The 15,294-nt window shown below is 51.6% G+C and overlaps 1 protein-coding gene across 3 annotated transcripts in view; it reads right to left on the bottom strand.

Annotated features, from left to right (window-relative positions):
- PAX7 (paired box 7) overlaps positions 1-10,140 on the bottom strand; it is a gene marked incomplete at its 5' end in the record, with an annotated part of 99,273 nt that extends 89,133 nt beyond the window's left edge. For 2 of the 3 annotated variants that reach the window (XM_084300354.1, XM_084300356.1), the window contains 4 exons: positions 5,990-6,118; positions 7,113-7,242; positions 7,895-8,130; positions 10,056-10,140. In XM_084300354.1, coding sequence (XP_084156480.1) covers positions 5,990-6,118; positions 7,113-7,242; positions 7,895-8,130; positions 10,056-10,140 — 580 coding nt within the window. Of the gene's footprint in view, positions 1-5,989; positions 6,125-7,112; positions 7,243-7,894; positions 8,131-10,055 lie in introns of all 3 variants that reach the window. The other variant, XM_084300355.1, reaches the window with a different exon arrangement.
- Between the last annotated feature and the right edge of the window lie 5,154 nt (positions 10,141-15,294).

Here is a 15,294-nt window from a genome sequence, read left to right as displayed (position 1 = left end):
TCAGATTAACAAAAAGGAAAATGAAAAAAAAAAAAAAAGCCATTGGTAGAGAGGAGTTATGTGGCAGCTGATTGAAATGGGCTTTTTTTTTTTTTTTTTTTTTGAGAATAGGCTCTATAAATATAATATCTCCAAAGCTCAGGTCTTAAGAGGGTCCCTTATTTGCTTATTTCTTTTGTAGCAGACGTAATTTTCAGAAAGATGCTTCCCCCTCGCCTTACCCTAATGCTCGAGTAAGTACCTTACAGCTTTAAGGCTAGTGTTATATATGCTTTAAAATCCTGCCATGTAAATTCCCCTGAAAAATTTGGAAAGCTTCTCGGGGGGGGGGGGGGGGGGGGGGCGGTGGGGGGGAGGGGAGAAAGGGGAGGTTAATCCGGGTTTAATGCTATGATGCAGTCACAGGACCAGGGCTAGGCTGATTGTGTTATCTCTTCCCAACATTTGGGTCTCCCATATTTCACCCAGCCAAATAGCTGCGAGAAAAAAGTGCGTATGGAGGCACTCCTGACGCCTCAGGAAAATATGTTATTAATATCTAAATAACTTCCCAATACTGTCTCTAAATCTCCTCTTCACCACTCCAGATGATGAATTCGTTTGAAGTGTTCTCCCGTCTCATCTTTTCAGTGTCTCTCTCTCTCGCTTTTTTATAACCAGGCTTATTTCAAACTGGTAAATATCTAATTCCTTTAACCATACTGCAGACACGTCTCTCCCCTCTTATATACTATTCTCATTTGGAGAGATCCATATATATATATATATGAAACAGAGAATAAACCCCAACACAGCCTTAAACTACTTCTTAAAATTATTCGGGCATTAAGAGCGTTTTTTTTTTTTTTTTTTTGGGGGGGGGGGGCGGGGACCGTTTGTTTCCGAACAATCCCCGCGCACACCTGGATCCCACATTTGCCTCGCAGTCTTCCTGCCGCTTAATTCAATCTGTGCCTCCTCTCTTCTACCCCAATTACCGACAAAACCTGGGATTAGAAATATACCTTACAGCTTCCTTCCTCCCCTCCTCTATCGCGGCATCCATCTCCCCCACTCGATTACGAAAGGCAAAATAGCCGCTCTCTATCCCTCCCCGTGGCTCACGCAGTCTGCCATCCACCTTCAAATCGGGCAGCCCTGGCTCGGCCCCGTATTTCCTTCCCTTTCCCCTTCCCCCTGCATTTGCGAGCCCAGCTCCGGCCCCCCGCCTGCTCCCCTGCCCGCAGCCGCGGTTGTTTCCCCAGCCCCACAGCTCGACCCCTTCTCCCTCCGAAAAGAACGGGGGGGGGAAAGCAGAAAACAAACAAGCAAGCAAGCCCCGGATCATAAACGTCTCCCTTATATTATTTCACTTCCTACTGTATAATTGAACCTCTCTCCCCGCATCCTTGTCTTAAGTTTGTTTTTTAAAACGTCTTGTATTAGATTATACTCGTTTATTCCCCTCTCCAGCCTTATCTCTCCTCCTCTCTTCTCTCCTTCCCGTCACACTTGATTTAGGAAGGAGTTTATCTTGCAAACATTTGCCTACTTTGTTTATGTAGACCAGGTTCTGCAGCTACTTGTTCCCAAAAGCCACTGTTTGCCTTTGTAATTGTTATCTGTGTTTATTGTTGTACCTCATTTGTCTCAGCTTTTTTTGTGACATGTAAGCTCCGTGTGTGCTCACATACAGCCCCCCTTCCTTCTCCCTCTCCCTGTATTTTTTTTTCCCCTTTTCCCTCCCCTCTCCTCTCTCTCTCCCTGAAATATGCACAGAATAACTGAGCCTAAAGCCAATGAATTGCTTGACACTACCCTATCTCTTTCCTGCCCCCCATTATTAGAGCTGATCCCACTCGCAACACTCACAAATCCCGCCTGGTCTCTGTTTGATTAGATTGCCAACCTTTCGTAATCCCTTGATTTGATGAAGTGTCTGTTCCCCCCCATTTCCCTCCTAAACACACATTTACAGAGAAAGCGCTTGTTGGTTTTAAATCGATGCAGATTGTTTGCTGATAAAGGGGCTACCCCTCCCCCCCGGCTCAGGGGGACAAAGCCACTTCCCAGGTGTGAAAGCAAGGGAAGCCCCCCCAACCCCCCCATCCCGCACTCTTGCTGTGTATCCATTCACAGCCCTGACCCTAATTAAATTTGGCAGGACCTGTGCACATACCCGAACCTCCCTCCCACCCCTAAAATAAAAAAAAACCCGAACCTCCCTGCACCGGCGGGCACCAAATGCCACCGTTAGTACCGGGGGGTGCACCCCAGCAGCCCCCCGCTGCTGCTCCCACCTGTTCACGTTTCCAGCCCCCAATAAACCAAAATCCTCTTCCAGTCCCTTCTTCCACACGCGGCCTTCCCGACCTCGCAAGGCACCCACGCAATATTGCCACGCTGACCCGGGGTGGGGAGGAAAGGGAAAAAAATGGGGCACAGCTCGGTGCTGGAAGCCCCGTGCAATAAAGCGGAGCTCAAGAGAAATAAAGCAGAGGAGGACACTAATAAGATATATATAATTAAAAATATATATTTAAAAAAAAATACGAAAACTCGCGCGTCAGTCCCGCCTGCCCCTGCAGCTCCAGCCCCGAGCCTCCCCTGAGGGCAGCCGGGCCTACGCTCTCCCCCCTTGCCCCCCTTTAATTTGGGGCTGCCCAAATTATCCCCCCCCCCCTCACTCTCCCCACCTCGCATCTCGCGGTGCGGGGGAGCATCGCATCACCCAGACGTGACCCTCCCTAATAAACCCCAACAGTCATAATAAATAACAACAACACCAAATAATAATAACTCGGTCTTAACAAGGATAAAAAAAAAAAAAAATAAAGTGAAGCCTCATGAATATATGCCCAGGGCTAGCTGGAGTGAGCCGTTTAAAGATGAAAGTGCAAAGAAATAAAGGCTCAATTTAATCTGCCTTAAAACCCTTCAACTTAACGTTTGTGCTGGGAACTCAGAGAGTGAGTACTGATTGGGGATAAATACATTTCTTAGCATGCCTTGGAGCTATTACACCCTTCTCCAACACAGCTCCCTATTCAACAGCCACAGTTTTCATTACCAGCTCTAATAAGTCTTAACATTATTAAATGCCAAGCAGACGATAGAAAGAAACAGGCGCAGGGTGGAAGCTTTCTTTAACACTTAAAAAGAGAGAGCATTTAGGGCTGTCTTCCCCTGGCTCCCCGCAAGGAGAACCCGCAAATGGAGCAAAGGCGTTTGTCAAGAGGAAAAAGGCCAAAACAAAGTTTCCCCTCTCCTCTTTCTCCTTCTCCCGTGCCGCCCCCATCCGCGAAAATAATGAAAAGGTGTTAAAAAAAAAAATAGTAATAGTCAAAAACCCACAGAGCCACTCAGTAAAAGCTGAGCTGGAGAACAAGTGTCAGGAACGCATTGGTGGTTTTGTTGGTTTGTGGCAAACTTCGCTCTCCCTCTCCTTAAAAAAAAAAAATAATAAATTGGTCGGGTGCGGGGGAAGAGACCTCCGAAGCGTATTGTTATTTCAGATTAAAAAAAAAAAAAAAAAGCAAAATACGCAGCGCGCACTCCCCGCCTCTAAGTGATTTACAAGTTGAACGGCCATCATTTACCTTAATTGGGGCTATTATTAAAACATTTCGAAATGCACACTGGTGGAGGGACTGGGCTGTATTCTGATTATTTTTTTTAGCGCTCCCGGTCCCGAGGCAGCGGCGGATCCCAACGCTCCCCGGCACCCCCTGGCTCCGCTCCTCCGGCGGCTGTGGCTCCCCCCCGGCTTCGGGCTTTTGGGGAGGATTTTACCCCAACCCGCAGAGTCCCGGCGTCATTACGGGGCAGGAAAAACAACAACAACATCAACAAAAAATCAACAAAATAAAGAAAGCCAAGCACACGGAATTCGGGGGTTATCTCTCGGGATGGGCAGCGCGGCGCTCCGCGGGCTCCCGCACCCGAGTTTGCCCAAATTAGCACTCGACTGCAAACGGGCTGGGTTCCTAAAATCGGGGGCTCGTGTTTTGTCTGCCCGCGATATTACCCGCGCAGGAACGGAGCCTGTTCTGTTTTGCTTGTTGACACGCAATTCTGCATATTATTACGGAATAAAAAAGCCTCCAGCTACTGCGGTCGTGGTGATTTTGGGAGGGAGGTGGGGGGGGGACGAACAGGGAAAAAAAAAAAAAATCATCCCGCAGTTCCAATTTTTTTCTTTTTGAAGCTACGGGACCCGAAGAAAATAAATCTTTAAAGCCCCCAAAGCTCCCCCCGAAATAAAAAGAAATAAACCGCGGCGTGATACGGGGGGAGCTCTCCTCACACACAATGGACCCGATTTGCAAATGAGCATCGCCTATTTCCAAATCACAAGCAACATTTTGCAACGTCCAACGGCTATCCTTTTTCCAACAGACGGTCCTATAATATTACAAAACTATCTAACAGCAGGGAGTTTTGAATAATTTATCTCCCTTTCTTCCCTTCCTTGGCCCTTTGTCCAAACTTTTTCTCCTCCTTGCAGAATTTTGAATGAGAATAGACAAGCCCTCCCTCCCCCATCCCTTTACTCCATTTTTAAGGCAGCCTAGGGTTTTTCCCCCTTTTTTCCCCTTTTTCTTTTTTCTTTCTTTTTTTTTTCTCTTTTTTTTTTTTTTTTTCTTCTAATGTTTGCTTTTGTGGCCGGGAATCTTTTGCTTATAAAGGTTCAATAGACTTAAAGGTCTTTGTAAGTGAAGTTCATCTTCAAGGTTGGAAAAAAAAAAAAAAAAAGGATCGGACCCTTAAAGAACCCCCTTTTGTGCACCTTCATTTAAAACTCCCAGTAACGTTTGATGGTGACACGGAGAAGCTTTTCTCTGCCCAAAATTCACCGCACTTCAATATTCCCCGCTCGCCCGCATTGTCTCAAATTGGGGAAAAACTTTGCAGTCAGAAACTCCACAAGCAATCGCCCTGCTTCCCACGCGTGGACGTGGGAGCGTTTCCACGCAGGAAGGACTTTGTGCCCACTCCGTCGGCGATGTCGCGAAGTTTCCCCAAACTCCCACCGCTTTAACACCAGTGCGACCCTGACGAGCCTGTGCCATCGCCATTTTGCCATCAATTTTGAAGAGAAATAGCAAAACCTCTTTGACACGGGGGAATAAAATTCTGTGCCTGAACCACTACCTCCCTCTCCTTTAAGTTTCCCCCCTGTTTGACAAGCTTCAATCACATCCACTAAAAATACCACCTTTCCTCGTTGTGGGGGGCTGGGGAGCCATCTCCCCCTGCCCCCTTCCCCAGCTTGCCAAAACTAAAACTACAGAAGCCACACGGCCTGCTCCAGCTGCGTCTCGCCCCCAACCCCACATTTCCCCAGGCACAAGGAGCTTGAAAAAGTTTGATTTTTCATCCCACGAGAGGAAAGCACCAGCCATAGGAGGTGTCACCAGTTCTCCCCCGGCTCCGCAACTGGCCTCAGGCCTTTCATCAGCAGCCCCAGCTTTATTATCCCTATTTATTATTTCACTCAGGGGGGCAGCCCCCCGCGTGCTTCCATCCACAGCCCCCCCTTGCCCGGTGCTGGTGGCTCCCACCACAGCCCCACAGCAGCGCACATCCTGGGCTCCCTAATTGATATTGATTGGCCAAATCGGTCAACTGTCAGCCAGAGTTTCAGGGGACCACTTAGAGAGCAGGAGAGAAATCTGTTTAACAAATTCATTTAGGAATCAGAGATGCCTCCCCCGGCCATCTCTTTCCCCCTTTATAAATAATTGACCTGGAGCAGCTGTGAGCAAAACACTGACAACTCTTCCTCCCAGGGATGGGAAAAGCATCCGGACCCCAAGGGGCTGGGTACCACTGGACCCTGCCAGGGCAGCACCGCACCTTGACTCTGACACCAGAACTTTCTGGAAAGCAAAAATAGAGGGCTCTGGGACCAGCCCCTATTTGTTATCGATCTGAGCGGGCAGGGACATGTCCCTGGGCCCACCAGTCCCCTCCAGCCCAGCCCAGGGCACGCACGGCCGCCTCTAACCTTTGTCGCCCAGGATGCCGTCTATGCTGTGCTTGGCCTTCTTTTCCCCATCTTCCTCCTTCTTGTCGCAGTCCTCCTCTTCCTCTTTCTTCCCGAATTTGATGCGTAGCACACGGCTAATCGAACTCACTAAACCTCAGACAGTCAAAGACAAGAAGGCAAATATAAGCTGCCTGGGAATGCAACGCGGGAGCCGGTGGGGAAACCCAAGCCAGAGCCTCCCAGACATGCAGGAGCCCCCACGGAGGGCAGCTCACCCCCTTTCTCAGGGGCGTGCTGCACCTGCCTGCTCCGCCACACCTGCCCCAGTGCTTCTGGCTTCTCCCCTGAGGTGCCACGAGCCGATGGCATGGATGCCCCAGGTTGGATGCACTCCTCATCCTCCACCCAGAAGTCCCAGAACCCCAGGGGTTGTGTGCAGGGTGTCCCAGGATGTTCTCCCCCGGGGTTACCAACAGCTTGGTGTTGGGGATTTGGCTTGCACCCTATGGGGTACCTGGTGAGGCCTCATCAGCTGGATCCAGCCCCGGGCCTTCCTCTGGACCTCACTCTGGGGGAACTGTGCCCTGAAGGGGAGGCTCAGCCTCCCCAGAGCAGAGGGAAACTTTTAGCCAGAGGAGCCAGGACCTAAAAAAAATGACCAGACCCTCGGCACAGCCCAAGACTGGGGTACAGCACTGCTTCCTGGGGGTGATGGGGAGCCCGGACTGAGAGAAGCACAACTGCACGCATGCTCCCACTGAGTCAAGTGGGGCATAGACCCAGCGGGATCCCCTTGACCCCCGGTTTGGGGCCTGCCCCATGCATGCTCTGCCCAAGGTGAGGACTCTTGGTACTTTCCAGAGAGATGAGATAAATTGAGGAAATTGTTTTTATTGCATTTCTTTTTTTTTTCCAGTAGCTCTGTGCATCCAGGGCACAAACACTCCTCACCTCCACCTTGTGCTTATTTGCTGCAGCAGGGTTTACTTGGGGCAATCCTTTCCCCCCTTCCCATTCAAAGTAAGGGCTGAGAGGATGCCTGCAGCCCCTGGGAATGCATTTGGTGTCAGCTGGAGATAACCATGCCCCAAAACAACTCTCTCTGGCCGTGGGGACCCTGCTGGCCAGGCTGCCTTCTCACCTGAGGGCACAGTGCTGCGGTCGCAGTGCCCATCCTTCAGCAGCCGGTCCCGGATCTCCCAGCTGAACATCCCAGGGTTCTCCCGCTTGTACTCCTCGATTTTCTTCTCCACGTCGGGAGTCGCAACCTGCTTTTGTGGTCAATGGCCACCAGTGTGTGCCCGCGTGTGCAAGTGCAGAGAGAGGGAAGGGGGGAGAGAGAAAGACCTTTTAATTGAAAAAATTAAGCCAGGCCGCTAGTTTTGGGGGTCAAGAATAGGTATTTGAGGGGTGGAAAGGGGGAAAATAAAGCTGGGAGAAGGCACTCCTCTCCCGCAGCTGTGGAGTCCACTCACCCCCCCTAAAACTAAAGTCTCAGGGGGACAAGGAGACAGCAAGCATAGATTTATCGTGAGCCCGAAGAGGGGAAGGAGAGGGTGTGAGGGATGCTTTCGGGGGAGAGGGGACCCGTTGGTCTATAGCTCCCTGAAGGAAACCGGCTCACCCCCTCCCCGCGCACGGGGGCTGAAGCGAACCCTTGAACGTGGGCCACTTGTTGCACGGGGAATCCCGCGTTCATTTCTTCATCGCCCGGCACCGGGCTCTCTCCCCAACCGAGCCTGCAAACTGCCGCTTGCTCACAGCCCCTTCCCCTCCACCTTCCCTCTACCGCTCCCCGTCCCAAAATCCAAGAAACCCCCTCCCGATGCTTCCTAACCTCGGGGAGTTTGGGGAGGCGGAGGGGGTGTGTGTGTGGGGGGGGCACCGGCCCAAGTTGCAGCGCGGCCCCCACCTTGCACTCACCCTGGGCTTGCTGCCTCCGATGGCCCCGGGCCGGATGGAGCCCGTCTCCTGGTACCTGCAGAGGATTTTGGAGACGCAGCCGTGGGAGACGCGCAGCTGCCGAGATATCACGCAGGGCCGGATGCCGTGGTGAGCCATCTCCACGATTTTGTGGCGGATGTGGTTGGGCAGAGGACGCCCGTTGATGAAAACCCCTCCGAGCTGGTTCACCCGGCCCTGGCCCAGCGGGGTGGACACTGGAGCACGGAAAAATAAAAAATAAAAAAAAATTGGAGAATCCGGCAAAACGCGGCGCGTCCCTCCCCGCACCTCTAGTTTGCACCCCCGGCTTTTGCGCCCTAAAGCCGGGCAGAAACCTCTCCTAGCCCTTGGCCTCGGCTTTTGTCCCGCATCCCTGACGCCGTGCCCTGGGAAAACGGGAAAGTTTTCCCACCGAGGGGCCGAAAATGAAGGGTCCCGGAGCCGCACTCCCCCATCTCCCTGCTCTCCCCGAGGTGCTTATGCGTCTGTACGTATTTTTGGCATTTCACGCGTACGTTTTAAACCAGACCGCCGGTGGAAATAGGAAAAGATTTTTAAAACTGCATTGCACAGCTAAAAACAAACAAACAAACAAAAAAGTTCCCACTTCCCACTAAGGCGCTCTCCGCTCCTCGCTCCAAGTTACGGGCAGGCGGATATCTGTTTGCAGGCAAACTTTTGTAAATAACCCCTCTAAATACCCCGGAGGGGTTTTGCCGGGCTTTGGGTCCGGTTTTAGGCACGTTCGAGGAGCCGCGATGGGCGCGGAGCCCCCGCCGCGTCCCCGGCACCTTGCGCGGCCGGAGCCGCTCCCGAGCAGCGCTCCCCTCCCCGGTGTGCTCCGCATCTCCCGAGGTGGATCTAGCAGATTAATACGATTTCACAGGTTCGAAATTAGGGAAGGAAAAAAAAAAAAAAAAAAAAAAAAAAAGGAAGAAAGGAAGAACTCAGCTGCGTAATTTGCAGAAAGGCTGGAGGGGGCGAAGGGGTGATTTTCTCTTTACAAAGAAAAGTCGATTCCAGAAATTGCCTCGCGATTTAACAAGAATCATGCACCACTAATTCAAAGTCACTTGGCCAGCACTCCCTGGATATATCATTATCGACAGATAACACTCGAGTGGCCAATTTTACATTCAAGAGGCACTAAAACCGCCGGCCGCTCTCTCTTTTCATTATTCCCAGTCATGTTGTGCAAATATTGTTGTAATCCTTTGATCCTTTCCCTTGCCGTCTGTTTTACTTCATTTGCTACAGAAAAGCACTTCAGCAAATCCCCCCAGCTTGTATGTTTTGCAGCCTGCGTGGCTTTCCACAGGTTTGAGTTTCGCCACTTGATCACGGTCTGTATGAAATTCTCCCGGTTAATAAATGCGGGGAAAGGGCTCCTGCTCTAATTTTGCTTTCTTTTATTTTATTCCCTCGCACAGCCTTGGGCAGAAATAATAACCCGGGTGCCGGGTGCCCACACAAAGGGAAAGCAGACGACCGGGGAAGTTGGGAGCTCTGCGAGGTGGGGATGACACGGGGATGACACTTCGCGAGGTGACAGCTCCCAAGTCCCCCCCCGTTTCCCCTCACCAGCCCCGGCCAAGGCCACACCGCTGCCCGCTCCGCGCTGGAGCCGCGCGTCTGCTCCCGGCTCCAGCAGATGCTCTGGGCTTTGGGTTCTGCTTTCCTCGGGAAAAGTTGGAAACAATCACTTCGGTTGTTTCTTTTTTTTTTTTTTTTCCTTCTTTTTTTCTTATCTCTTTAGGGCTGGGACTTTTTTAGGGGGTCGAAAGAAAATATCGGAACGTGCTCCCCAAAACCTGCATGCTGCCTGTAACTATTTTAACAGGGGAGGGAATCTGGGGACGCAAAGCTCGGAAAGGCGCAGAGATGGAGCCCTACAGCTGCGTGGGGAAGGGCACGGCGTGGGAAAGCGGCTACACCGCGGAGAGGAGTCGGATGCTCGGCTCGGGACCCTCTGATTTAAGTTGAACTTCGAGCCCACCCAGCCCGGCTCCCCCCTTGTGAAAATCCACCAGAAAAAAAGCAGAAAAAAAAAAAAAAGGGGGGGAAAAAAAAAAGAAAAAAAAAAAAAAAGAAGAAGAAAATAGGCATTGCGGGGAGTGGGGGGGTGGTGTCCCAGACCTACCTTCCAAGGGGAAGCCGGTGCGCGGGTAGTTTTGCCCCGGAGCCGGGCGCATCATCCGCGGCACCGTCCCGGGCAGAGCTGCCATGGCGGGGCAGGCCGGGCGGTGGAGGGGCTCCGCTGCGAACCGGGGGCACCCCCGAGCCCCGGGCGAAGGGAGGGAGCTGCGGGGTCGCCTCTCGTCGCCCTCTCCGGGGAGGCTGAAGGGTTCCTCTCTTCCAGCCCGCGGCTGCAAAACAAGGGAGAAATCATTGCTCCGAAAATAAAAAGGATAAGAATCGAAATAATGATGATGATGATGATAATAATAATAACAAGGGGGGGGGGGGGTTGGGGGAGGGCTCACCCACCAGAAATTCCTCTTAAAGTTTTAGGGCTATGTCACGACCGGCCTGAGCGGGCGCTCCGGAGGAATGTAACCCAGGCTGCTGGGAGAAGCAGACACATCCAAAGTTGCCTCGGTGCTGGGCTGGGCTTAGGGATGGGGGGGCAGAGAGGAGGGGGGGGGGAGCCGACTTTCCCCCTTATTTCGTTGTTGCTGCTTTTTTTTTTTTTCTCCCCCGTTTTTTATTTTTTTTTTTTTTTTTGGTGGTTGGTGCCTGTCGCTACGGGGATGCGGGGGAGAGGGGGGGGGAGCCGGAGGGGAGAAGGGGGGGTGTCAGAGGGAGGTTTGGAAGTTGTTAAAGAGCCCAACTTGGGTCGGTGGGGAGGAAGAGCGAGCCCCAGCGTTGTGATAGGCTCCAGCTCCTTTCTTTTATTCATCACCGGGGAAGGGGGTACCGCGGCGGGGCCGAGGGACCAATAAGAGGCAGCAGCTTCCCAGCGCGCAGGCAAATCTACGGGCTCGGGTTATTTTTTTATATATTATTATTCATTACTAGGCTTGGTTTCCTTTTGATGGAAAGCTGGGGCTCTCCCCCCTCCTTTTTTTAATTTTTTATTTTTTTATTATTATTATTAAATACATTGGGGTGAAAGCAGGGAGGAGAAACTTTAGGAAAAAAAAAAAAAGGGTTTTGCCTGAAAAAAGTTGGGCGCGTACCAGCCGGAGCATCCCTGCGGTTCCCAGCGGGGCCGATCCTGCCCCAGGTTCAAAAAAAAACTCCCCCCGAGCCTTCACACCCCCAGTTTGAGGGGGACTCCTACCCTTTGAGGGGGGCTTGTATCCTTTGAGGGGGGTGTCTTGCCCGTTGTTCCCACTCCCCATGGACTGGGGAGGGGTCGCACCTGCCCTTCCCCTGAGCAAAGGGAGTGCCCCCCTCCCCCCGAGCTCCCCGCGCGCCTCCCTCATTAACAGCCTTAATTAAGCGGGGCTGCTCAGCCGGGTCCTTTCAGGAGGAGCCGAAGGGGCCGGGTTCTGCCGCTCGCTCCAGGTGCCCAGGGCGGCTCCCGGGGCCGACCAAATCGGCGGTGTTTTCCCCCCAAAAAAGTGGGAGCGGGGCCGGAATCCTCCTCGCAGCGGGGCATGACGCCAGGGCTCGCGAACCCTTTTGTTTGCAGCTGTAAAAGGACTTTCCGTGCAAACCGCTGGAAACTTCTCTTTTTCCCTCCTTTAAAAAAAAAAAAAAAAAAAAAAAGCGTCCTGGGGGGAAATGAAGCAGCCAGCCAGCGCTGCTTCTGACCTGTCTGGACCCAAAATGTGGTCCCTAAATTATCCCCTGCCCCCCGAGGGCACCGCCACCCCTAATTACACCCCCCCCCCCCTCTTTTTTCACTCCCGTGCTGTCTTCTGCAGCGTTTGCTTTGAAATTAAAGCACGGGCAGACCCTTCCCAGCCCAGCCGCATCCTCATTGCTCCCACTCTTCCTCTCCCCCGCCTCGCTGTGAGCCCCCAATTTTATATTAATTTTTGTATTTTTTTTTTTTGTTTTATCGCATTACCACGTTTAAACTTCGTCCCCCAAAATCCTCGGGGAAAAAAAAAAAAAAAAAAAAAAAAAAAGCTGAAATTCTTTCCAAGGTGTCAAGTTCCTCCTAAAGTCTCCTAATCTCGGCGCAGCCCAGCGGTTGGGGCTCCGGCAAACGAAAATAAGGACACTTCACCCCCCTCTGCCCCAAAAGCGCCAATTCCCAAAGTTTTAGGCACAAAAATAACGGGCAGCTAGGGGGAGAGGGCGGAGAGGGACCAATTTGGAGCCCTTCTCAGCCGCATTCCTCCAGCGCAGCTGTAATTCAATTATTTGCCTTTCATATGGTTAGATGGACAGAGCCTGGGAATAAAGTTGAAAATTAAACGTTTCTGCTCCGCCGGCACCGGGGGAAGAGAAGGGAAGCGGCCCCGGGTCACAAACCCCTCCCGGGTGCGACGGGGGGGAATTGGGTGAAGATTGGACGGTTTCGGCCCAAACTTCACTTTCTCCTCCCGCACGCCCCCGGGAGCCGCCTGAGTTAATTTTGGGGACGCGGCGACAGCCCCCGGGGTTGCTTCTCGGGCTGGGGGGGGGGACGGGGGGGGGGGCAGGCGGGCTGGGGGCGGCACTCCTGGCGGCGAGCGACTTCACAAAGCATTTTTCCAACAATTAAGGAGTGTGCAGGGGTGAAATGGCGATTTCACATGCAGCTCTGGGGGCCGGGGGTGTTACCTGCGCGCCCAGGCAGCGAGCTAAGAAAGTGGGATCCCCCTTGTTTTTTTTTTAACACCCCCCCCTTTATTTTTTTTTTTTTTGGGCCAGTGCTCTGCTTCATTACCCATGCCCACAAAAGAGAGACCCCTTCTTTTTTTCTCTCTTGGGAGCAGCAATAGATTAAAACAAGCATCAATCAGGAAAGGAGCAAGTAACCGCTTAAAGGAGCAGGGCAGAATTCCTCCCCGCTCCCCCATTTCCCTGCGCATCTCCATGGTTTCCTAAGGTATGTTTCTGGTTGATAAATGCCGTATTTCGCTATTCCCTTTGGAGAAGCGACTTGTAAATCAGCCAACTCGTGAGCAGAAGGAATGGGGTTGGAGTTTTTTGGGGGGCGCATCTCGCCCCCTGCCTCACCCGCCTACCGCTGCCAGGGGAGGGGGCTGGATCCGGGGGTAAAAAGATTCCCGGAGGGCAGAGCCCTGTGGAAAGCCGCGGCCAGGTCGCCCAGGAGGAGGCCCGGAGTCCCCTCCCCGCCTGTCGCGATCCCACCACGCGGTGTTAATTGCGATGCTCTAATAAAGTTGTTTTTTTTTTCCTTCCCCCCTTCCCGATGCCATTCAATTTCTAGAGCGATACAGAGATACAGATCTAGGAAAGAGAAAGCTGCTTAGAAGCTAAGTCAGATGCGGCTCGCCTGTTCAGCTAGTGAAACCTGAAGAATTTGATGGCGACTCCCCCCCCCCCCAACAAGTAGGATGCAAAAGAGAAAAAAAAAAAAAACGCCCGGGGATGAATTATTTAATGAAAAGTTGCTACCTTCTGCAATTACAAGAAGATTACTAATGTGGGAAGGTTTTCCACTTGAGATCTCAACGTAATAAGCATTATTTTTTTAAGCGATTATCCAATAAATCTCTCTTTAAAGGGCGATAAATCCACCTTGAAAACCGGGGATTTAAAAAAAATATTTCTGAGGGACTTCCGCATTTTTTAAAATGACCATTGGAAAAAAAAATCAAGAAAGGCAGAGTAGCACATTCAGGCTGAAGTGTTTGTTTTGTCAGAAAACCCGGAGAGGAGAGAAGGAATATTTTCAGAGCTCAACAAGGCAGGCTCAGGAAAGCAGGCTGCTTGTTTGAAAAGGCAGCTCCAAGCTGGAAGAGCGGAGTGCTGTTCACAAGCTCCTTCCCAGGGAGGCAAAGTTAACATGCACATATGCTCAACATCACCAAAATTATTATTTTTTTTTTTTTTATGAAAGCCCAGGAGCTGCCAGATGAAGCAGATGCAGTTTGGGTGCAGGCATTTGGTGCCTGCTCCCGCTCGAGCCTCCTGCAGCCCCGCAGGCTGAAGTGCCCACCTATGCACAAGCAAAGTTGCAGGTCTGAGGAAAGCCTGAGCACCCACAGATATCCACACCCTCAGGCAAGACAGCTCCTCGGAGGGGCACACAAACCACATCTGCTGCAGAGATCTGCTTTTTGCTATGGGGGGGGTGGAAGCAGAGGTAGGTCAGGGAGCAGAAAGCTAAAGTCTGGATGCTCTGCTTGAGTGCAGCCCCTCAATAGCCTGGTGAAAGCGATGCTGCTCTCCAAACCTTCTTCCTCCGCCTCCCCTCTTCTTCCTTGGGGAACAAGCCTCTGTTTATTTGCAAGAGATGCTCTTAACATCAGTGCTAAAGAAAGTCCCATGCATTTACACCATGGGCTCTTCTGAAGCCCTGAAGTGGGGAAGGAAACAGTTCTTACCTCCAAGACTGTTCCTAAAGCAGTTTGCATTTTTTTCCTAGAGCAAAATGCTCATGCACCAGTACAAATCTTCCACACAGACCCTGCAGCTTCGCAGGGAGCCCAGTTAGCCATGCTGTCAATTTGTGCATGCAACAGGAATTCTTCCCCCACCCAGGGGCAGCAAGAAAAAACCCAAGAACAAAACTCCTCCAGCTTCGCTCCCCGTCAGAATGCCAGACAAAAGCCAGTGTCACAACACCACTGGGTTCCTCGGATCTGCCTCTCCACTGGGTCAGGTTTAATTTGCCCAGAGTGCAGTATTAATAGGATGTAAGCTGTGCCCTGGAACAATTACCTTATCAAAGCATAACATCTATGGAATGAGTAAAGTATTTTCATTAAACAAATCAAAATAATAAGGCTGGCAATGGCCTTGTTCATTCTTTGAACCTGTAAGTGGCTTTAGAGATATTCAACAGTACCTCACCAACTTCTACACCACTGGTAGTCCCTGCTTAGTTTTTCTAAAGAAGATTAACTACCCCTTGCTAAAAGGCTCACTTCTACTTTTGTCAGGGTGCACAGACTAATTGGGTTTACCCTGCATACAACAGGATCCCTGTATTCCCACTCCTGGTCTCACTTCCCTTTTCATGTGGTTTTTCAAGACAGGGAGAACACTTTGCTCCAGGCATTTGACTTGCTCAGCATTATGCATTGACAGCAGCATGCTCCAGAGGGCCTGACCGCATGGGAAGGGTGCCCAAGCACAGATGCTGCTGGAGCAGGGTGAGGGTGCAAGCAAAGAGGAGTTTTTCCTTTTAGCTTGCACCTTCCTGGGGTCAGCAAGTTGCACATTTCAAGGGAACAGGCTGGCAGAGGAGGTGGCGAGGGACACGGCTGCTCCCAGGAGGGATGCACTGAGGTCATGCATTTAAGAGCCAA

The sequence above is a fragment of the Netta rufina genome (assembly GCF_964035555.1).
Source record: "Netta rufina genome assembly, chromosome: 22".
Taxonomy (NCBI): domain Eukaryota; kingdom Metazoa; phylum Chordata; class Aves; order Anseriformes; family Anatidae; genus Netta; species Netta rufina.
This window is presented reverse-complemented; position numbering and strand designations above follow the sequence as displayed.